Source organism: Haliotis cracherodii, unplaced genomic scaffold (assembly GCF_022045235.1).
Source record: "Haliotis cracherodii isolate W230 unplaced genomic scaffold, xgHalCrac1.p SCAF_5, whole genome shotgun sequence".
NCBI classification, from domain to species: domain Eukaryota; kingdom Metazoa; phylum Mollusca; class Gastropoda; order Lepetellida; family Haliotidae; genus Haliotis; species Haliotis cracherodii.
Genome location: NW_027266308.1, coordinates 3,385,169 through 3,409,260, shown reverse-complemented (window position 1 = coordinate 3,409,260; position 24,092 = coordinate 3,385,169). Strand labels below are relative to the sequence as shown.

At 40.3% G+C, this 24,092-nt stretch overlaps 2 protein-coding genes across 6 annotated transcripts in view; one reads left to right on the top strand and one right to left on the bottom strand.

The window, feature by feature from the left end:
• The first annotated feature begins 1,333 nt into the window (after positions 1–1,333).
• On the top strand, positions 1,334–17,749 carry LOC139442811 (trans-L-3-hydroxyproline dehydratase-like). Of its 2 annotated transcripts, XM_071223706.1 has the most exons (5): positions 1,334–1,367; positions 11,253–11,772; positions 12,687–12,839; positions 13,215–13,354; positions 17,062–17,749. In XM_071223706.1, exons 2-5 carry the CDS (start codon positions 11,268–11,270, stop codon positions 17,323–17,325), a joined length of 1,062 nt encoding a protein of 353 aa, XP_071079807.1. In that variant the 5' UTR covers positions 1,334–1,367; positions 11,253–11,267; the 3' UTR covers positions 17,326–17,749. The 2 variants fall into 2 exon arrangements, with proteins under 2 accessions (XP_071079807.1, XP_071079808.1); XM_071223707.1 differs by lacking the exon at positions 12,687–12,839.
• Positions 17,639–24,092, bottom strand: part of LOC139442810 (sodium/calcium exchanger 3-like) — a 119,377-nt gene continuing 112,923 nt past the window's right edge. For all 4 annotated transcript variants that reach the window (XM_071223702.1, XM_071223703.1, XM_071223704.1 and 1 more), the window contains one exon: positions 17,639–23,944. In XM_071223702.1, coding sequence (XP_071079803.1) covers positions 23,568–23,944 — 377 coding nt within the window. In that variant the 3' untranslated portion in view covers positions 17,639–23,567. The remainder of the gene's footprint in view (positions 23,945–24,092) is intronic.

Genomic DNA, 24,092 nt, shown 5'->3' with positions numbered 1-24,092 from the left:
TACTGACTCCGGGCTGACCAGTCCTTGTTTTATCCCCTTAATACCGAGCAACAAGTACCACCTAGCGGCCGAGGATCAAACCTCCCCGGGGAGTATACATCACAAAGATGTCTCACACTGGGTGCCCATTCCCTTCCGGGTGAACAGAGGTTTATTTCGAACACCGTCACTTGCCGGAGACATGGGAAGTCCCGAACAACTGCAATTCAGAATAGTTCCGGTACGATTTTTATCTGGCTTGTTCTTAATCACAGTGGTCTGTAAATAATCTACTCTGGACCACACAAACCAGTGATTGATGTTCCGGGCTATCTGTTGTCTCTTAGGCCTCATTTACTTACCAATTTTTCGGCTACCTGGAGTTTTTTCAACGTAGTCAGTTTCACTGACTTTCTTGTCTGTCACAATTGTACAAAAGCCTCATATGGCATATGAGAATCATTAGTATTTTGAATGTGTTTTTGTTCCATTAATCATCAACTTGACCGCTTGGTAATCATATGTATTGAAATATCTATTATAATTTTCAGTATGTCCATCAGCACACTGACAGTAACATTTCGTTGTCATTAAAATTTGAAAAACGCATCACGGGGTCAATATGTATACCTACTACAATTGACACGTAAAGATCCGGGTTAGAATAGGTCTTCAGCAACCCATGCTTGCCGTAGAAGGCGAATATGCTTGTCGTAAGAGGCGACTTGATCGGGTGGTCAGGCTCGCTTACTTGGTTGATGCATGTCACCGTATCCCAATTGCGTGGATCGATGCTCATGATGTATACCACTGATTTGTCAGTGTAATATTTTGATGAGTGCGGCGTTACACGACGACAAAAAAAACTTCAGCGACCAGGGCTTCTCTCGGGATCGGGTGGTCAGGCTCGCTGACTTGGTTGATGCATGTCATCGTATCCCAACTGCGTACGTAGATCGATGCTCATGATGTCAATCACTGGATTGTCTGGTCCAGACTCGATTTTTAACAGACTGCCGTCATTTAGCTGGAATATTGCTGAGTGCGGCGTTACATAACAAACAAACAAACAAAACATACTACAATGTCAATGGATATATATGCGAGCTTTCAGAAAACGTTGTGGATGGGCAGCTCAAGCTCGCTTGTATATCTGAAAATGACAAGTTCATAAAACTACTGGCGGACAAAAGCGGACATTGTCAAGATCAGTCTATTTTAAAACGATAGCTTTATTTTTATGTTTCATTCATGAATTCGCAATGGATTATTTTATGGATGTTTCAAACAATCAGTCGACATGAGCCTACACGAGTTGCCTCCCTTAACACAGACTCGCTCCGTGGACAGTCACGTTTAGGAGCTGGGGAACCAAGGCAAGGAAACCAGTATGTTTACAATTTCTGTATCTCCACCCACCACTCCACTCCACCCACACCTCACTTTGCACCCATAACACCCACACAGCACAGAATCGCTTTTCATAATGTTTCTACTTATTATCTGAGCTTGTAAGCCGGTTCCCGCCCCGAAGCGTCGCAGCACGAGAAGCAAGCTTTTTGAAGACTCTTCATTCGTCACTACTCTGAAACCTGCAAGAAGACCCGGAATTACACGAGTTGGTCACAAATGCGTCATCCCCAAAGCGTCGTTCCCTCACAACTGTCTCAAACACGTGGTTGTCTTAAGGGTTATCGTGAATAATAGCATACTAATGTGTAAATGTGTAATGTGTTATTTAGAAAATGTCTGTTTTGTAATTTTAATCAACTTTTCAGGACGCTGCCGATACATGTACCAAACTGTTCAACTTTGAAGACAATGCATAATATTTGATAAAAAAAATGAAGACTTAAATTTTCGTAAAACATCATAACATATGTTATATGGACGGTTGTATGTGTCACGAGATACACACTGTATCAGTCTTGATAAGTTGTAATTCTAACCCCGATAATAGCTTTACGTCACAGTCCATGTCAGAGCCTGATAACATGTCATTCGTCACCACTCGTCCATTTCCGTAACCTGCAAGAAGGCTTGTCCCCCTATCGCTGAATGTTATGCGCGAAAATACGACAAACCAATCAGAATGCGCGTATGATTTCAAGTTCTTCGTCAAAGAATCCCACAGAAATATTTTTAGCTTTTACATATGTCTTGCATCTAATAATATACCCAAGACACAGTGAAAATGTGTTCAATCATACTGTATAATTCCGCATGTCCCAATGTGCTTTAAATTGCATCTGAAATATATACTATATGGGGAAATATACTTGAACCATTACGCAACGAGTTGACAATTGTTTTAGGTATGCCCGTTTGCGCTAAGACGGAACCTGGTCTCAAAAAATGGCCATGAGAGGGGTACGAGTCGCTATTGGGCTTGTCCCGGAATAACACGAGTTGGTCACGAATGGATAACATGTCTTTCGCTCGGTCATATACCATAGAAAGTCTACTCGTTTCGTTCGCTCGTCACGCTGAAGACCCGGGTTCGATTCCCGACATGGGTACAATGTGGGAAGCCCATTTGTGGTGTCCCCCGCCGTGATATTGCTGGAATATTGCTAAACGCGGCGTAAAACTATACCCACTCTACATCGGGAAAGTAAATAACAATATTTTAGTACACTATTTGTTTTGATTTAGGTGATGTAAAGAGTGAAAAAATATGTACATTTTTTTCTTTTTCGGCATATCTTAAGACATACATCATTGAAGCCAATGAACTATACCAATATAGTATACTGATATGGTAACAGAATTTGTATGTATTGAAATATGCTTGTACATGGTTAATGTTTTTGTTGGCTAGTGACAGTCAAATGGGATCACATTTGCAAAGTGCGAATCAAAATTTAATGTAGAAGCTTGCGGTAGTGTAGTCCACAAATACTCAAGGCTGGTGCTACTGATATTACCCATCTTAACTCAGTTGTTGTGGAAAGGTCTGTTTCGGCTTCCAGACAGTGCCAAGCTTGAAATGCAGCTCTTTTGACATGTTTGTACCAAGCAGCTGATGTTGGAGGATGAAATCAACAGGTGAATAAGGGTTTGCGTGCCTCGTCAACTCTTGTACCTGGCCCGTGAAGATCTGGGGTAGAATAGGTCTTCAGCAACCCATGCTTGCCGTAAAAGGCGACTATGCTTGTCGTAAGAGACGACTAACGGGATCGGGTGGTCAGACTCGCTGACTTGGTTGATGCATGTCATCGATCCCAACTGTGTGGAGCGATGCTCATGTTGTCAATCACTAGATTGTCTGGACCAGTCTCGATTATTTACAGACAGCCGTCATATAGCTGGAATATTGCTGAGTGCGGCGTTAAACAACAAACAAATATATTTGTACCGATGCTGGTCCAATCACACATTAAAACCACAAAGCGGTGAATTACCAGTATAATACTCTTCATACCCTGGTCTGTTGGGACATCACCAGAGAAATTGAAAGTCTCTGTTTCTTCATCATACACATTCCAAGTTCCCCACGGTTTTGGTAATGTTAACGTTTCCCTTTCACCTGAAATACCGTTGAGCGGAATATAAAGAAGTTATGCACGCAATATCTGGGTTTTTGAATATGTAATGTAAGAAATAATAAGAAATAAACGAGTGGGGGTTGTTTATCGTGCAAGAAAACACTGCAGGGTGAAGCCCCGAATGGTTTATTCTCCCTGCAGTGTTTTATTGTACAATACACAACGACCACGAGTCGTTTATTTCGTACCATTCTTTAAGGATGTTAAAAAAATGTACAAGCTTTGAAAATATTTACCCGTATTTAAAAATGATGACTCCCTGAATACACTTCGATCTCGCCTGCACCCCTTATGGTTTATTCTCCCTGCAGGGGCGGTCGGGTAGCCTAGTGGTTAAAGCGTTCGCTCGTCACGCCGAAGACCCGGGTTCGATTCCCGACATGGGTACAATGTGTGAAACCCATTTCTGCTTTCCCCCGCCGTGATATTGCTAGAATATTGCTTAAAGCGGCGTAAAACCACATTCACTCACTCACTATTCTCCCTGCATCGTTTTTTTGTGCGACAAACAAACCCCACTCGTTTATTTCTTAAATAGCGAAGTATTTGCACGTGGGTGTAAGTGCCATAATCATGACCGCGACTCTGATTTCACCTCACTTCTCCACGTATATAGATTTTCATTACAAATAACCTTATTTGTATGACTGCTTGAAGTCTTTCACGCCTCGGAAAAAAACACTGGCGTCATCAAATCGACCCTAGAACCGTGGAACATCGAACTTTCTGTGGGTACACTGCTTCTGAACCTCCACGAAATACATGAATATCTACGAGACTCTTGTGTGTTTTCCCACATACATGACAAGAACTGACGTTGATGTCTTCCCTTAGTGACAGATATAGAGGAAGATGGTGGTCCATAGAAAAAAATCAGGGCTAATAAGGCGTCACGTTCCCATGTGTTTGTCTTATAGTCCGTTTTTTTAACCCAGAGTCGATAATCGTTATTTCTACACTTAGTACGTGGTCCAGTTTTTTCGTATTCCGTGGCGAAGATCGAAATCCTTGGACGATACAATCAGCCGCTGACGAGTTCCCTTTCTTGAGATGTTTTGTGTATAGCATCACACCATCCTGTACTCCCAGATCTATATGTTACACGTAGTATCACACCATCCTTTATCACAGATCTATATGTTACATGTAGCATCACACCATCCTGTACTCCCAGATCTATATGTTACACGTAGTATCACACCATCCTTTATCACAGATCTATATGTTACATGTAGTATCACACCATCCTTTATCACAGATCTATATGTTACATGTAGTATCATATCATCCTCTAATCCCAGATCTATATGTTACACGTCGTATCACACCATCCTTTATCACAGATCTATAAGTAACACGTAGAATCACACCATCCTTTATCACAGATCTATATGTTACACGTAGTATCACACCATCCTTTATCACAGATCTATATGTTACACGTCGTATCACACCATCCTTTATCACAGATCTATAAGTAACACGTAGAATCACACCATCCTTTATCACAGATCTATATGTTACATGTAGTATCATACCATCCCTTATCACAGATCTATATGTTACAAGTAGCATCACACCATCCTTTATCACAGATCTATATGTTACACGTAGCATCATACCATCCTTTATCACAGATCTATATGTAACACGTAGAATCACACCATCCCTTATCACAGATCTATATGTTGCACGTTGTATCACACCACCCTTTTTCTCAGATCTATATGTTACACGTAGTATCATACCATCCTTTATCACAGATCTATATGTTACACGTAGTATCACACCATCCTTTATCACAGATCTATATGTTACATGTAGTATCACACCATCCTTTATCACAGATCTATATGTTACACGTAGTATCACACCATCCTTTATCACAGATCTATATGTTGCACGTAGTATCACACCATCCTTTATCACAGATCTATATGTTACATGTAGTATCACACCATCCTTTATCCAAGATCAAGATGTTACACGTTGTATCACACCATCATTTACTCCCAGGTCCATATGTTGCACGTTTTATCGCACCATCCTTTACTCCCGGATCTATATGTTACACGTAGCATCACACCACCGTTTACCTCAGATCTATATGTTACACGTCGTATCACACCACCCTTTACCCCAGATCTATATGTTACACGTTGTATCACACCATCCTTTACTCCCAGATCTATATGTTACCCGTAGTTTTACACTATGCTGTTCAACAACATCTATATAACGTAACAAAGTATTGTTAGTCTTTAGCAGCCCGTGACTTGGTTGATGCATGTCACCGTATCCCGGTTACGTAGTTCTATGCTCATTGTGTCACTCACTGGATTATTTACAGATCGCCGTCATATTGCTGAGTGCGGCGTTAAACAACAAACACACAAACCATCGCACTATTTCTTCTGCAATATTTACTTGTTAAGCATTAGCCATTATGCACGGCAATATATACAGATATAAATACAAGTCTTCAGTCTGCTCTGGAAGCTGCCCAGGTCTTAGGGACTTCTGATGTCAAGGCGAAGGGTGTTCCACAACGTTGCTCGTGCAAAGCAGCCATCACCAAATCTGGTTGTTCGTCACGTTGGTATGCACAGTTAGTGTTGATCACCTGAACCAGATTGCGTCTGGGTTCATACTCACAAATCATGTTCTTGATAAATACTGGTGCAAGACCTTGTCTTTCTTTGAAGATTAATGTGAAGACCTTGTACTTGATACGGTCACCACCTTGAGCCAGTGAAGGTCCTTTAATATTGGTTTGATGTGATCTCGTCTTTTGGTCTTTTTTACTAGCCGTGCAGCGCAGTTCTGGATGCGCTAAGAGATGCTGTGGTATGCCAAAGCAATACAATAGTCAACATGGTGAGGTGAAATCGGGTTTAACGTCGCGTCCAAGATTATTGCACTTATATAGCGACGTGCATGTAGGTGTGTGTGTTTGTGTGGCTGCTTGTACTAGCCCGGACTGATGCCGATTTATAGTGCTAGCTCACTGAGATACCATGCCGCAGTTTAACATGAATACCCCACTCAGACAGAGTATAACGACTCCGAGCCGACCAGTCCTTGTTTTAGACCCTTAATGCTGAGCGCCAGACAGGGTAACAACAAGTACCATCTTTTAACGTCTTTTGGTATGACGCGGTCGGGGATCGAACCCCGGACCTTCCGCTCTCCGGGCGGACGCTCTACCACTAGACCACGGAGTCGGTCATAGTCAACATGGGAAATTACACATGCCTGTACTAATTATATATACCCTACTTAAGAGGGGTTACAGAAAGTACGAAGGATGCATAGTATACCCTTAACATTGTTCATAGTACAGCCTGAACAGTGTGTATGTATTGAAGCTGCATTTGAACCAACTACATAACAAGGCAGCAATGTTTTGAAGGCACCAAAATGACTTGGTATTCTCTGTTGATGCCAATGGACAAAACTGGCTACCGTCAACTGCCACCTTGACCAGGGCTCGATTCCCGACATAGGTGAAACACATTTCTGGTGTCCCCGTCGTGATACTCACTCACTCACTTTGACGTTAGTAGGTGTTTCTTATGGTGTTATTCGTCTCGTGCATGCTTTTGCCAGTAGTTTCCACATTCTAGTATCAAAATCCCATTTTCAATAAGATTCGAGGTGTAGTTCTTTCCGCTATACTAGTATGCATATCACGTCTCGTCAAGGACAACGTTCAGTATGTGTAATACAAGGCTCAAACTTGTCAACGCATGATCAATCGACCGATTGCCGTCCTGGGCCCGGTTTCTCAAAGCGATCTTAGCGCCAAGGTGATCGTAACCTCCATACTTTAACTTAGGCTTACAATAATCGTAGCGCTGAGATCGCTTTGGAGAAGGGGTCCTAAGCCCACTTGCTCAAAGCGATCTTAGTGCTAAGATGATCTTAACTCCCATACTTTAACATAGGCTTACAATAGTATTAGCGCTAAGATAGTTTTGTGGAAGTGGGCCCTGGACCTTTAACTGTGTTATTGGGCTTTTCAAGGTTAACAGTAACTGATTCTTTGAGTAACGGTGTTACTTTGGATACAGATATATCAGGAGTGCAGCAAACTCTATGGATGAATGTGCTGCCATGCGTGGCCATGTTGGATCATGTTCGTCTTAGCAATAACTATAGATCAACTGATGTAGCCATGTGATACACGAACAGCGAGCAATGCAGCATCTTCCCGACGCAAGAGAGTTAACTGACTTTAAAGTCCAGTTTCCACCCTTGCCGAACTAGGCTGGAATTCCTGGGCTCTATCGTAGCGCCACCAGTGGCTATTACGAGTTATGTCCCTTCTATGCCTCTCCTATGGACCAATCAGATTCCACCTCTCGTATCACTTGCATTAGCTTCACACAAAATGGTGGCGCCCGGTCAGGACGATCTGATCGATAATCAAGCTTCTTAAACAACACGATTAAAATCGAACCCTTTTTTATTTTTACGTATTTTTCACATGTTTTTAATCTACTTTTAAACCTATAATTGAATGATCTCGTCATGTCACCTAACCTTTACTTCTATGTAATGTTGTTGACTGTATGAATGGTAAAGATTTACGTATAATCCGACAATTAGATTTCTGTATTTAGAAACCGACTATAATCAGAATAAAGCTGACCTCACCTATATGGTAATAGCTGGCTCTAGGGTGTTTGCTCAACATGTGTGCAAACATTTACTGGGTGATTTAAAAAAAATCATACCACAGAATAAATCCGGGTCACTGAATGACTAAAAAGCAAACTGAGCTGTGTGTCGGGTCCGTTTTAAGGAAAATGTAAACCCAACCACGGACGTATACACGTCTTTGACCCAACGTTGACATCGTTTGTTGTTAATATACCAAAACAAAATATAATGTAATTCAGTACTGAAATATGAGAACATACATATAATTAAAATCGGTCACGTTTGTCATTGACATGCAGACAGTACATGTATATTCCCTCCACGAATAGGTTCAAATATCCAACGGATATGTCTGTGGTTGAGCCTCCTTGAGGAGGAGGACAATTGCTTCTTTGACATGAACATGTTGCGTGACTAGAATGTGTTTTTCTGTGTATTCATGACGACCACTTGAAGTTGAAGTCTACCAGGCAGAGATTCAGCAGTGAGTTTTTTTAAACGTGCTTTGAATATTGGGTTAAAATAAGATAATACATTTCTAAGTTACATGTATGAAATCAATTACTAGCTTACATGTTCAATGTCGGCGTTTTCACGTAGGTATAGCGTCCGCTCTGGACAAGGAGATAAGTCGAAGGTGAGATTTCATAAGGCGTCCAGCTGCCTACGCATCGCTCTTAAATAGGCCGGGCGGGCGGGCGGGTAGCCTAGTGGTTAAAGCGTTCGCTTGTCACGCCGAAAACTCGGGTTCGATTTCCGACATGGGTACAAAGTGGAGCTCATTTCTGGTGTCCCCCACTGTGGTATTGCTGGAATGTTGCTAAACGCGGCGTAAGACCATACTCACTCACACTTAAATAGGTACAGCCAGCTTTCTAGAAACTGTTACCTCGCGAAGCAGTGGAAATCAACAACTGAAAACAAGCTCCTCACAGCGGAACTCTCCACCGGAAGGATTAGGAAGGCGTCAGGCGGACCTTGGACAGTAACAACTAAGGGATGTCACTCTAAACTAGATGTGGAGTATCACCATAGGCACCAGAAGACCCAGCATTTTATGATTATTTCAATCAGTTTTATCAACTTTTGTTTGACTGTAAAACCGAAGACATCACTGGCTTTACTATAAACAATATATCACGTGACTAACCACGGGTCCGGGTAGTCCAGTTGGTACCCGGGTCCTACTCAGTACCCACCCGACCCGGGTACCCGATTTACCCGTCCCCGCTCTAGTACAATGAACAGTTAACAAATTCTATACTATGTGCAGCCAACCATTTATGTACAATGAACAGTCAATCATTTCTATAATATGTACAGTCAATCATTGTTGTACTCTGTACGTTCAATCATTTAAGGACGAGGCAATGCCACCGATGTTATGTACTATGTATCAAACTTGTTATATTCATGTAACTCATAGCCAGCTGCAGTCACTCTCTTGTTCACAATCCCCACTTAAGGACGTATGGTAACGTGCTTACGTCACGACGGGGAAGTATATTTGAGGCAGGGTCTTGCTAGATTGCTTCCCCTACCAACTATGCCAGATTAACCCCCACATTAAATCATACACCGATCAAGGGAAACAGATATGCCTATAATTCCTACCTGCAGATGGGACAGCAGCACAGCTGTTTGTTGACAACAGGTCACTACAAGGCATTAATATCCACAATGGTGTGTCCCGGGTCTAGATACTATGTATTGGTCAGAGAATCAATATTACTTCTTGAACCAAGGGTGACATCAAGCCATCATGGACCAATCAGATTCCACCTCTCGTATTACTTGCGTTTGCTTCACACAAAATGGTGGCGCCCGATCAGGACGATCTGATCGATAATCAAGATCTATATTGTGATAAAACGGGTCTTACATTGCGAAATGCATCAAATCACGTGAGCACCTTGATTATAAACGTGAAAAGATTTGGAAAATATCTGCTGACAACGAGTTGGCGGTGCACGTGCTTTTCAAATCTTGCAATCGACCGAAATCTGCACGACAGTTTACGAACCGGATTTCGATTTCGGTACGCGATTTTGATTGGACTATGTATAGAATCTGCCATAATTAGTAGCAATCTAGCAAGACCCTGCCTCTAGAACATGTCCATTCCTCGTTGGAACTCGATTCCAAAGCTCCATAAACATCCATTCTCATTCAAATCAGATCTTAGTTTTTGCTACCGCTAAACAAAGATCTGAGGACATCCCATTACGGGTCACGTCACAACGACCTCTCGGGAACTTGAATTGATCAATGTAATGATTGACAAGAAATCGACATTAGCCAATCAGAAGGCAGCTTTCTCGAGCTTTACGACACTAGTTTCAAACTGGCGACTAGGCTTCGATAACATATTTTGACGTATTCTCGGTTAAAAAAATTAAAACTGATGAAAAGAACATTCTGGAATGGCTTACAGATGGCCTAGATTGTATGGATATAATCATAAAACCCGTAACTGTGGTTCGGAATACACTCTGTTAAATATTTCGAGGTTGCTTGATTAGAAAACACATTCCGTCTGTCACTTTCATGATCTGGTAAGCGACGCTCTGATTGGTTGGATGAAAGGTCGTTCTGACGTGACCCGTAATGGGATGTCCTCAGATCTTTGTTTAGCGATAGCGACAACTAAGATCTGATTTTAATGAGATTGCATAAACATCCGGACAATGGGAAATATATTGTAGGACCATAAAATGTACCTTTATCCCCGCCGTCAATGATTAACCATAATTCTCATCAAGTCTTTGAAAGGCATTTAGAAGTGATACAAATAAGGAAGAGAATTTATATACTAGTATATACCCTGAAACGTTGTGTTTCTCACAATAAAGAAGATGACATCCATAAATTCTCTTTCTCATAATTCTCATTATGAAAAGGGGCGGTCGGATAGCCTTCTGGTTAAAGCGTTCGCTTGTCACGCCGAAAACCCGGGTTCGATTCCCGACATGGGTACAACCATACTCACTCACTCATTATGAAAAGGGTTTTGTCGCTTTTAATTACCATTTCATTATGGGTTTTTTTATCTTTCCCCAGTATTCTGCACCCAAGATGACATCGTCCTTCCAGTCCCCCTTCCAAGAAGACGTCAACATCAGCACCATTGAGATGCACACGGCGGGGGAACCTCTGAGGATCATCACCTCGGGATTTCCACAACTCAATGGGACAACCATTCTGGACAAGAGGAAGTATCTTAAAGAAAACTTTGACCATTATCGTAAACTTCTGATGTTTGAACCAAGAGGTCATTTTGACATGTACGGGGTCCTTCTGGTGACCCCTGACGTAGACGACGCAGACATTGGGGCCATCTTCATGCACAACGAAGGATACAGCACTATGTGTGGACACGCCGTCATTGCGTTGGGGAGATATGCAATTGACCGTGGTTTGGTGAAGAACCCCACCAGTCCCGAGACTAGGGTGGGAATACAGTGTCCCTGTGGGTTAGTGGAGGCCTTTGTGGAGTACCAGCCCGGGGGGTCGGGCTGTGAGGAGGGGAGGACCGGTGCGGTTAGATTCCAGAGCGTGCCATCGTTCCTATTTGCATCAGGTAATTGCACTGCGAAATGATGTCCCATTCGGATGCGACATTTCATTTCAATTCTTGGGTACATCTGATACAATCTCAGCAACCGCTTTTGATATTCTTGATAAAAAGTAGTGTAGGGGATAGCAGCTTTTTCAATACATAGTCCCAGATAAAACATTTACACCAAAAACATTCGCTGGACATGTTAAAAATTGTTAAAAATATTAACAAATTGTTCGGGTCGTCCTTTTATAGACACAATCTGTATGTCTTAAAAGAGTGACTGAAATAGTGTCCTTTTATTAACAAAAATCCCATTGTTACACACGAAACAGTGAGTGAGTGAGTAATTATTGATTTAACGCCGCATCACCAATCTGGCAGCTATTCGTGGCGACACAAGAAACAAATTCGAAAATGCAGTCCCAACACTTCAGGAATACTAATAGGGTTTGAAGATCAAGTTCAATCGCGAAGCCTGTTTCCATTATTAAGATATACGCGGTATTAATTATTTGCATTCTGAACTGGTTGATATACGACGGGTTATTTTTCGAGATACAGAAATCAGATATGCTGGTCTGAATGCTTGGCTTATTTCTACCGAGAAATGAGAAGTCTCCATGCTGATTTCTTATTGGAAGGCTCACTTTACGCGGTCAGAGTAAAGGGTCAAAGTATCTAAAAAGAATCAAATGAAAGAGAAGTACCACAGTACCAAATTTGAGAAAGCTATATGAACAACTAAAGGCCTAATGTCGAGAATCGAACCCGGGTCTTTGGCGTGACGAGCAAACACGCTTTAACCACTAGGCTACCCGATCACCCTGATTGTTATGTGATGTGTTTTAATAAATGAGTAAACACTCGGGTATTTACGATCAAACCATGTTCAGTTTATGTTACTGCACTGCAGAGTAATCGCCCATTGTCAGGTCTCAAAGTTGACGTCCCTGGGTACTGCATGCAGAGTGTGGATGTCAGCTACGGGGGCGCTTTCTACGCCTTCGTCACCGACAGTGACGTCGGCGTTACGTTGAAGTCATCACCAATGCAAGCTGTGGTGAAGGCAGCACACGCCGTATCTGGTATGTGATCGGTTGTTGTTAAGAAGTGTTTGATCCAACGAATTTTCGAGTGAGTGCGTGGCTCTTTGTACTAGTCCGGACAAATTCCGTTTTTTCAGTGCTTGGGTACTTACATACCATGCAGCAGGTTAACATGGTTACACCACTCAGACACAATATACTGACCTCGAGGCGACCAGTACTTGTTTGATCCCCTAAATGCGAAGCGCTAGGCAGGGTAAGAACAAGTACAATAGTTTAACGCCTTTCGGTATGAAACGGCCGGGGATCGAACCACCTACCTTCCCTTTCATGCCGACCCTAAATCTACCCGATCACGGAGGCGGTTTTTATGGATTATCAGCTTCTTTTGACATTAATTTATGTTCTCAACAGAGGCAGTTAAGTCGACCGTGTCCATCTCCCATCCCGACAGTGACGACCTGGCGTTCTTGTACGGCACCATCATCACTGACGGGAAAGACGCCTTCTCTGACAACGTTACCGCCAATGTGTGCGTCTTCGCTGACAAACAGGCAAGTGATGACCAGGTTGTCACAGAACCTTAATTGTCGGGTATAGATACAGTTCAATCTCATTAAAATCAGATCTTAGTTCTCGCTGCCGCTAAACAAAGATCTGAGGATATCCCATTACGTGTCACGTCAGACCGACCTTTCGCAAACTCTGACCGACCAATGGAATTACTAATTGGCGACTACGCTTCGAAACATATTTTGACAAATTCTCGCTTAAAAATTTAAAACCTGAACAAAAGAACGTTCTAGAATGGCTAATATATGGTCTAGATTGTATAGATTCAGTCGTTAAGCCTGTAACTATCGTTGGGAATACCCCGTTTTAACGTTTTCGAGGCTGCATGATTAGAAATCACATTCCGACTGTCGCTTTCATGATCTGGTAAGCGACGCCCTGATTGGTCGGATGAAAGGTCGGTCTGACGTGACCCGTAATAGGGTGTCCTCAGATCTTTGTTTAGCGGTAGCGAGAACTAAGATCTGATTTTAATGAGATTGAGATACAGATGTATCGTAATGAGCTGTAATCAGGCCTGGGGCAGACAAGCCACTGTGATGAAAGTGACGGCCTCTAAGTGAGTGAGTTTAACGTATTTTAGTTATCCCACATGTCAGCTTGATGTGGGAGGACATCTCGCGAAATTCATAGACGGCATAGCGTCAGATAGATGAACTACGGTAGTTTGATATCGGATGTTTTGGGCGTTCTAGGCCGCAACCCTGACTGCTTCAATGATGACATTAAAAGATTTAACGAAGGCATATGTTTTGCATACAAATGAAATGTTTATGAAACTGTTCGGGAAATGTTCTTTGGTGACCAGAATCGGAACACTTTAAGCTATTTCCTCATTGAAACAACCGACAATGAAAGTAAAATATAACATTAATATAAAAAAATGGAAAAAACTTTATTCATGACAACATGTTGTTTTCAAAAGCGCTCGGTTCCAAATTAAAAGAAAGGGGTATCTACTCTACAGTGGGACTACATCAAATTTCAAAACACAGTAGGTTTATCTCCTAATTAAACATGGCACGAAAGAGGTGCCTGGTGCTCAACGTTTAGGGGATGAAACAAAGGGTATTCGTGTTAAAACTGATGGTATCAAATCGGCATACGTCCGTGCTAGAACAAGCAGCACACACACAAGAATATACGTCTCTACACCAGTGGAATAATCTATAACGCGACATTAAACCCTAATTCACCTTACCTATACTATAACATGGACATTCAATAGTTGTAGCGCCAAGGGACGGTGCGGTAGCCTAGCGGTGAAAACGTTGCCGAAGGAGCGGGTTCGATTTTCCACATGGATAAAGAGCAATGTGTGAAGCTTTGTCTGGTTTACCCCGCTATGACACCGGTGTTATATTGATAAAGACTGCGTAAAACCCTGCTCGCTGTAGCGCTTGAATCTCAAATGAGGGGGCGCGTATGTTTGATACTCCCAGGAGTGCACTAGAAGGAGTACTGGATGAACATGGTCATTGCAAGGAGAAACGTCATGCACTCAGTGAGTTTGTATCTCATTCTTAGTATCAATGAGCTCGTTAAGCATGCAACATCTGATGTACTTTCTCACGTTGATTACAGAGTACCTGAACTTATGGTTGACTGAACATTGATCAATCGTCTCCAGGTGTTCCGTGCACACATTAGGGACATATTGCTGTCTGCAACAACTCTAATAATCGCCTCGAACACAGGACAATCGCATTAATTAAAATCGAATAAGACCACGTTCCGTGTCTCAACTAATATTGGCCATATCAGGCTGGCTGTATGTTTGTTGAAGAGTGAAATATGCCACTACATGACTGGTCTTTGCCTTTCCCTGGTATCCTCGCCGTTGATCCGGTGGGTTTCACCTTGTAGGCAGATATGAGTATCATGTACGAAGGTAAATCGGTAAGTCCGTGGCATCATAGGTATTGCTTGGTATAAGGAGAGGTTCGAACACGTGGGAAGAATATCATTTCCAATAGTCAACGTTCCCTTCATGTCCAGCAATATTCCAGCAGCTCCAGCCTTTGGTGTTTACATTCCACAACTTTTGAGGTGCAACCGAGCATGCTCATTCTACCAAGATTTCAAAGAGGGTCATTCGACATTTGCTCGGGTACAGATACAGATGTATCGTAATGAGCTGTAATCAGGCCTGGGGGCAGACAGGCCACTGTGATGAAAGTGACGGCCTCTAAGTGAGTGAGTTTAACGTATTTTAGTTATCCCACATGTCAGCTTGATGTGGGAGGACATCTCGCGAAAGTAATAGACGGCATAGCGTCAGATAGAGGAAATACGGTAGTTTGATATCGGATGTTTTGGGCGTTCTAGGCCGCAACCCTGATTGCTTCAATGGTGACATTAAAAGATTTAACGAAGGCATATGTCTTGCATACAAATGAAATGTTTATGAAATATCCCAGCAGCTCCAGCCTTTGGTGTTTACATTCCACAACTTTTGAGGTGCAATCGAGCATGCTCATTCTACCAAGATTTCAAAGAGAGTCATTCGACATTTGCTCAGAAGCTGTTAGGTCAAGGTTACAACATTCAAGGCCCCAGTTTGGCTTTCAAACCGTTTTATGACAGACATGTGGATGACATATCCAAATTTGACGCGTCAGTGACAAATATGATGTCCGATGCAATTCCCTATTTTGACTTGCACCATATGTTTCCCGGTCTTTTTTTCAAGTGAACAGTTGACAAGCGTTTACATGTGTTTGTGACGGGTGCCACCGTTGGGGCAAGATACGCTCACCTTTTCGCGAACCCCCGGTATCATCACTATTTGATAGTGATTAATAAACACATGCTCATGATAAAGTCGGAATCATACAATCAACTCTACTTGTAACAGAGATTTGATATTGGATATGGAAAGGCTTTTGTCGCTTTATTTGAAAAAACAAAACACCAAGTTACATACTGATAACTGCATCTGTTTTCGAGAAGTCAACTAGAGAATTGTTATGGTTTAGAGAAACTGCGCAAATGGAGAAAACTGAGAAATGTTTAGTGCCTGCATATACATAAGGCCAACACCAGATAGTTTTGGTATGTAATATGCGACATGTAACCAAGGATGAGACCAGGCTGCACCACCTTGATCTAGACTTGCAACTTCGGAGCAAATAGTGCTAACACTGCCTCACACCCACAAAGAAGTAGAGGCAGGTTGCACCAGTTGGCAAAGTTATGGCTTCGGCTTTCTGGGACTGTGAAGGGACAGTCATGAGTAGCTATCTGCAGCGAGGCCAGACTACCTATGGGCTGTACTATGCCACAGAAGCTGGCAAGGAAAAACGTCAAGGAGGCTCCGTTCAGGAGTGCTTCTGATTCAGGACACTGCACCTGTGCACACGTCTCAAGTGGAAATGGCTGCAGCTGTAGACAGTTGCTGTGGATGTGGATTACTGCCCCGTTCCTTACTCTCCTGACCTACTAGTAATCCAGGACAAGTTGAACCAACTCACAAAACGCATTTGAGACAAAATTTGGGCAAACATATTTGGTTTGTTAAGGTAGTGTTGATGTACGCAGATCATGACGATTAAATTGACACCGATGACGTTTAACTCTACCTCACACCCACAAATTTCTGATATACTGCCCCTATACTAATGTCTTTATAACCAAGATTTGTTTGTCTCTTGAGCCCATATTTTATACCCTATTTCTCCTGTCCTAGGTTGACCGTTCTCCTACTGGGTCAGGGGTCACAGCACGTATCGCTCTCCAGTACTTTAAGGGTCACATCGGTCTGGGTCAAAGTCGGACCTTTGAGAGCGGAGCCACGGGTAGTGTCTTCACAGGGAAAGCTGTACAGGAAGTGACCTGTGGGGAGTTTAAGGCCGTTGTGGTGGAAGTTGGTGGCAAAGCTTTCTACACGGGATGCAACACATTCACTTTGGAGAGGGAGGACACACTAGGACATGGCTTCCTCGTGCAGTAGGACACTATGGCTGTCGTTCCCTTGTATAGCAGTAGGACACTATGGCCGTTGTTCCCTTGTATAACAATAGGAGGGTATTTATGTAGGAGATGGTATGACATAAATGAAAATATTTTTGATGATGCACTGTTAATATAATAGTCCAAAGATGTTGCCTCTTATGTCAGTAGATGCCATTTCATTCTGGCATCATGGATAAGAGTGGCCTGCTCATTGTAAAGCTGTCAAAAACAGACTGATATCTTGTCCATTTCGCATTTCATTTCATAACAAAGCTGCTGTACGTTTCAAAGCATAATAACAGAGTCAAAAAAGCTTTCAACCCTTTATTCAAAAGACAATAAAAACAATATCAGACTTGTTAATAATTTGGAGTACCAAACACCACAATACCTATCCATGGTAAACATTGATGGAATGGGAGGCAGAGACAAAACGACTGTGAGGTAAGGAGAGATTCAAGCTCCTGTCCTTGGGATGGATGGGTTGCTGCTCTGCTGGCATTTCTAGCATCGTTGTTGTCGACACAGGTAATAATCAAACTTTCATCAATTGCACATACCATGATTAGATTACAGAATAATAGCTTAAAAGCTAATATATAATAAAAGGATTTATATATTTTCAAAAAACATTATCTATCAATATATTAATGGTAAAGACATTCAGCTTCCTTCTTAATATCTCTTTGGGCATCATGCCATTGTAAAGATAAGGTTCCACAGACCTGCATTTCTCAAGAGGTATTTTATTCAATTTAAAACTACTCATGCTACAGTGCTGAACCTGCAACAACTGCATCATGGTCAGAACATTCTCATTTTCTACTCCATTGTAAGCAAAGGATATAAGAACAAATCTGGATGAAAATTACATGTGTTCTGGTCTTCTGTGCCGACAACTGCTATTTGAGTCTTAAGGTTTAACTGCCAGACTTCCAACCCCCAAAGCAATGACATAGTGTCCATTTAAGAATGCCCTTCCTGTTCTTGGCATTCAGTTTTTGTTAAAGCTAAATATGACTCTAACAGTGACATTCAAAAAGTTGTTAAATTCATTTTAACAAACATAATATGAGATAAATCATGAATATGTTCAGCCCCAACACAAAAACCCTGCAAAATATAACAACGTTATTTATGTAGAGTTTGGCTACTACTGCAGAGATGTTAAGATGATGATATTATCAGTCAATTATCCCACAATCGCATTTTTCTCACAGACAAAAGAATTTTTGTTGGTAATTTACAGATAATCACCAGGTCCATAACTCCCAGAGAAAGATGGGTTGCGATTTATATTATCAATGCTATTACTGACAATACTTAAACTCTACAGAAAGAATCAATAGTCTAACAATCTATGTAGTCTGGATAGCTAGTATATATTTCTTCTTGTGCAGAAAACAATTTGAAAAAATTGTGCTCAGTTAGGTATTGTTCATAACAATACATAGTTTTCATTGGTTTGTCATCAATCCATTATTACATTATCACATTAAAGAGCAACAATAACAAAGGTCCCAGTGGGTCTCTCTATGGTATCACATATTTCTATATGTCTGCCTTAAGAAGAAAAACAAGTTTGATTTCATCTGCCTACATCTAATCTCAGCAATGCAAGCAGAGAGAAATGTTATACATGATGGCATAAAAACAGAATGCATAAGAAATGTTTCAGATGGTTTCTGTTATAATGCAGTTTCACTTAAAGTAAATAACACCAGTTGATATTTGACAACAAGAAAGAAATACTGGTTTGCCTTATTGCTTAAGACCCATAAGACAAAGACATGTAAAACATACTCGCCAGTGCACTAACCTTTCTAGGCCTATTAAATCTGTCAGAATGTAAACAATTCACTCATGGTTCTTTGTCAAAGTAAATAGTATATTTGCATAGATTGAATTTTTACAATATAATTTATCAAGTTAAAAGTGAGAAATTAAATTTTGATTCAAGCGAATTAATGTGTACATATCTAAAGTGCTGTGTGGACACACCAGTTGAGTTTGTGAACATAATGATGGTTCAATGAAAACAGGTGAGGTTTCACTTTACTTCATACAGCTAAAGTTTGTTAAACAATTTAATTGAAAAAAATAAGTGAATTGTGTGTACCCCAACTGGTATTGTGCAAGTAGAAGGTGACAAAGTGAAAATAGTGGAATTTCTGTTTCAAAGTTTACAATTACAATAATTTCCTTAAGTAGATTCTGTTAATACTGAGGCACAACAAGATACTTTTCTATCAAGTTTTACTGAAGCTGAATCACATAACTAAATAACAAGTAAGTTGCATCTATTCAGATGAAAACTCTTTTTGACAATATTTCCTTTAACATCTGTTAAATGGAATAAGTATTAAAACTTTACCCTGAACATCCCACAAAAAATTATCAAACAGCTGAAAAATGGTTCATAATATCCTCATGGTATCTTATATCCCAATTTATTTTGCAATTTGTGAGCGTAATCCATGATCCCTACAACATAATCCACCAGACGATACTCACAAATTATGTTACATATGTACAAAAACAATTTCACTGTAAAGGACTCAAAGACAAAGTAGACTTAAAGTGCACAAATTCACATTGTTGCATTTGAATACATAACAAGTGTTCATAACAATCGTTTCTGAGACAGAAATATTCACTATGGGTGGTCTATGTAACATATGTACAATTGAGGCGTAAAATGCATACAAAATTTCATCTAAGAAAGTTTTCTTGTCATTCTAAGGCCACATTAAATAAATTTCTTGAAGATGTAAGGAGCGGAATAAGTACAAAACCTCTTAAGAATTTTTTTTTTTCGCTTTCATGTTTGCTGAAATACACTGAAATGATATTTCAGTATCCTATGATTTCTGCAATTTTTTATTTTGTCATGAAAGTTCATAATACTGCAGAAGAATAAAGCAAGATCATAAAATCTTCTTCATGTTTGGTAAAAACGTTTTTGTCCGAAGAACAAGTAATTGATCTGATGTGGCCTTAGCTGTATTTCTTCACGTGATCAATACCTGGCCCCCTCCTAAACTATAGTCCCTACCATAACATGTAATTAAAGGTAAAGGTATGGAATATCCTCTGAGTCATGTAGTCTAACAGAAAAAAATACCATAAATATCTTTTGTTCTTTTCTTCCTTACCATTTGACTTTTTCTGTTATCCCACTTCCTTCCCCAGAATCAAAACAAACATTTGACAGATTAAAGACCTTGTACATGTAAGTGAATTGAGATCATTGACAAATGGATTCGAATCACTATATGAATAACAAATACAGAATGTTTACATAGATACAATGATTCATAAACCCATAACTTATGTTCAGAGTAAGAGTGAGTGAGTTAACATTTAACATCACATTGGCAATATTTCAGCCATATCGTGACGAGTTCAGAGTAAGAAGCACATAGACTATGTATAATTGTATGTAGAGAGAAGAAACTAATCCTACTTATCTTACTTCTTGAATATTTACAAAGTTTTAAATCCATAATAAAGTATACCATTCCGAAGTGAATCCATTCAAAAGCAATGTGTAATCAGGCTAAATATGTCAATAGATCAACAAATCTGTATAGTACTTCGTAACCTTGGTACATGGATTCAGAAATGTATAATTCAACAATTTTTCAAAATCTATGTCAGATTAAAAGTTTTTCACAAACAGATTATGATGGTGAAGAGAGACACTTTAAGGGGAGTTCATTCTGGGCAAGAATACACACATTGATTTCAGGAGAAAAAGATATTTTATTCGATCTGAAACATTCCAACATTTACTTGCTCCCTGGAAACTAAGATTTGATAGCTATATAACCTATAGCACTATCTCCTCATGTTCCATTGCAAATACCAAGTGGTAATTATAGAAATACTGAAAATAGACCAGCAAATTCTGCAAGAGGGAAAACTATAACCCTGGGGTGGATAAATCCTAACAAATGCATGCTAAGTTGAGAACACTGTACATTCTCATGAAAATACTTTGACAAACGGAACAATCCCAACAAAAATCTAATTGTAATAAGCTTCAGTGGACTGCCATGAATACTTAAGATCCCTGTAGTGTTAAATCAAAAACATAAAAAAAGTGAAAATATCTGAAAGATACCATGAAAATAGGAGACAAACATAAAAATTACGAAAAATATTTTGAGAAATAAAATTGAAACATCAAACTGAGCTTTATTGTCGTGAAAAGGTAGCCCTTCATTTATATGTAGTAAAGGGATAAAAGGGCAGACAACTCCCCAAGCATGTTTCTGAGGAGATGGCATGATCTAAGGGGAAATAACTACGTATCATCCATGGTTACTGAGGTAGGGAATGTGCACAGGGAGCTACTGCAAACAATCGAAATGGTTGGAAACTAAACTAGATTATTTCATAAATGTAATGAATGAATTAAACAGAATTGAGAGCTGTGAAGCTTCATAAAAACGATCTGTAAAAATTAAAACAATGGACTTAAATGAGACATTTGCAGAGTTACGGGCAAACAAGATAAACAGTAAGTGGTGTGGGTTTGTACCGATACCACCGATCAAGTGAAACTTATTTACAACTATAAACATCACAGTCTTTTGTGTGGAGCTCAGTGCTTTCTCAGCACTTGAAAATTCAGGCCTCACGATACTTCGTATGTGAGAAGCCAAACAAGGTAGGTAGAAGTGATATTTAAACATTCTCAGGCAATCCAACAATTTCAAACAAACTATGGGGAAAATAACAATGTTTGGACAAATCACATCCTACAATCAAATTGGAAAGATTCATACAATAACATTAAATGGGTTAAAAATCATAAAATGATGTATTTTTATCATGTTTCTGTACATTCGTCTAAAACGTGAGAATTGTGAAAAAAAATGATGTCCTTTCATGTGTTCTTTCATGGGCAACGTGTTTGAATATGGACAATTATACAACTTCAAAATGGTATATGAGCTTGGAATTAATAATGGACGTGAAATAATGTGATCTTAAGTTGGAAGGACTAAATTCTCTTTTTGTACATTTTACATTTTATATTAAAATGGGAACTAGTACAGGCATGGTACCACTCATAAATATCACTGTCAATATGGGGTAAATAGACAAATAGTTGTATAAATACTTGGAAACAAAAGTAAAAAATATGCTTCACATATAAATAGAAACTAAAATTGGATAGGATTGCACTCATTGGGGTACCACAATGTCTATATCACTTGGTGTACTGCAACCAGTAGGTGGGTATCTCACTTGACACTCCTCTACCACCTGTAAACTATGGTCAAGAGCAGTAATGGCAGTGACACGTCAAACAGGGAACAGTTGTCTTTCAGTCATAAAAGTCACATGGTGTCAATATGTTGGCCATTTTCCAGCGCTGGGGTAGTGTAAAGGGAGATAACCCACCTAACTGGATCATGATCATCATAATGGGACTCTAGAATAATGCAAAACCACATTGTTGCAAATGGCATACTGTACATAAATATAGATCTATCTACTGCTCTGAAACCATTTGTCCTTTCAGAATCACCACTCAGCCTTGTTAGCACAAAGGAACTGTTCTTTCGGCCTGACATGGAAACATTTGTATGCCATTCTTGACCCACACACTCTTAATTCCTGACATGTTGCCCTCTTCCCTGATACCACGTCGGCACCATCAGTCAGTTACCTCGCTGATGTCAAATGTGCAATCAATTGATGATCTTCAGATTAGCTTCTCCTCTTTCCCTTCTTGATGCAAGAGAAGGCAAGGATTTGTGTTCCACTTTGAGAGGAAAACACTCCACTTTCACATACGAATCACTGAAGACATTAACACTTTCCTGGGATGTTCGACATGATCATGCAGTGCTGCCACCAATACAGTTTTCAGACCTGTCAACTCAAAATTTTTATGCAGGAATGAAAAAGAATTCCTTGTTTCTAACAGAACAATTCACAGCTTCATTCATTCATCTTTTATCATATATACTTTGGTCTCTTAAGTCCTTGAGAAACTGAAACCACCTCTGAACCTAAAATCTTTCGTTTTCCGAACTCCATGAACTCTGAACTCCGTGATCTCCATAGACTGATTGACAGGCCTTGTTCTTTGAGATCATGTGAATCTTGGACAGCCAACCTTTTGACAGCACTCACCAGTCACATGAAATAAAGTCAGTCGCTTGGCTCAGCCGCCATGTTAGGGGCAAGGAGTTTGTAAGGACATTTGGACTTGTATGGGACTTAAAATGTAGGGATGTAGCAGTAGGCAACAAAAGATGATATAAGAAGATAGATCAGCCATAGAGATACAAGAAAGATCGCTGTTGGATATTTGTATTTCGTTGGGCCACCAAGTTCACCTCCAACGAATGGTTGTCTTCTCACAACCAGGATAGCTATAGCAACAACTGCAAGACAGCAGAACACGGTGACTGACACTGCAAGGGAGCCTGGATCTACTGTGAATTTTTCTCCTTTTATTGCCCAGTAAACAGCTGCTATTGTCCATGCAATTCCGATACCAAGAAAAACATTCACAGCATTACTTCCAGTCACGTTACCCACGGAGGAATCAGCATACTTGTCATTGACAGCTGCAACTTTGCTAGCAAATGTATCTGGAATATGGAATGCATTATTAGCTTTCTCATAGAAACATAGTAATAATTAAATGGTATACCACACGAGGAGCTATTTTCATAATTTCTTGAGGAATCATCATATATATTTGAAATCTGATTTGATAAATAATGTCATACACAATAA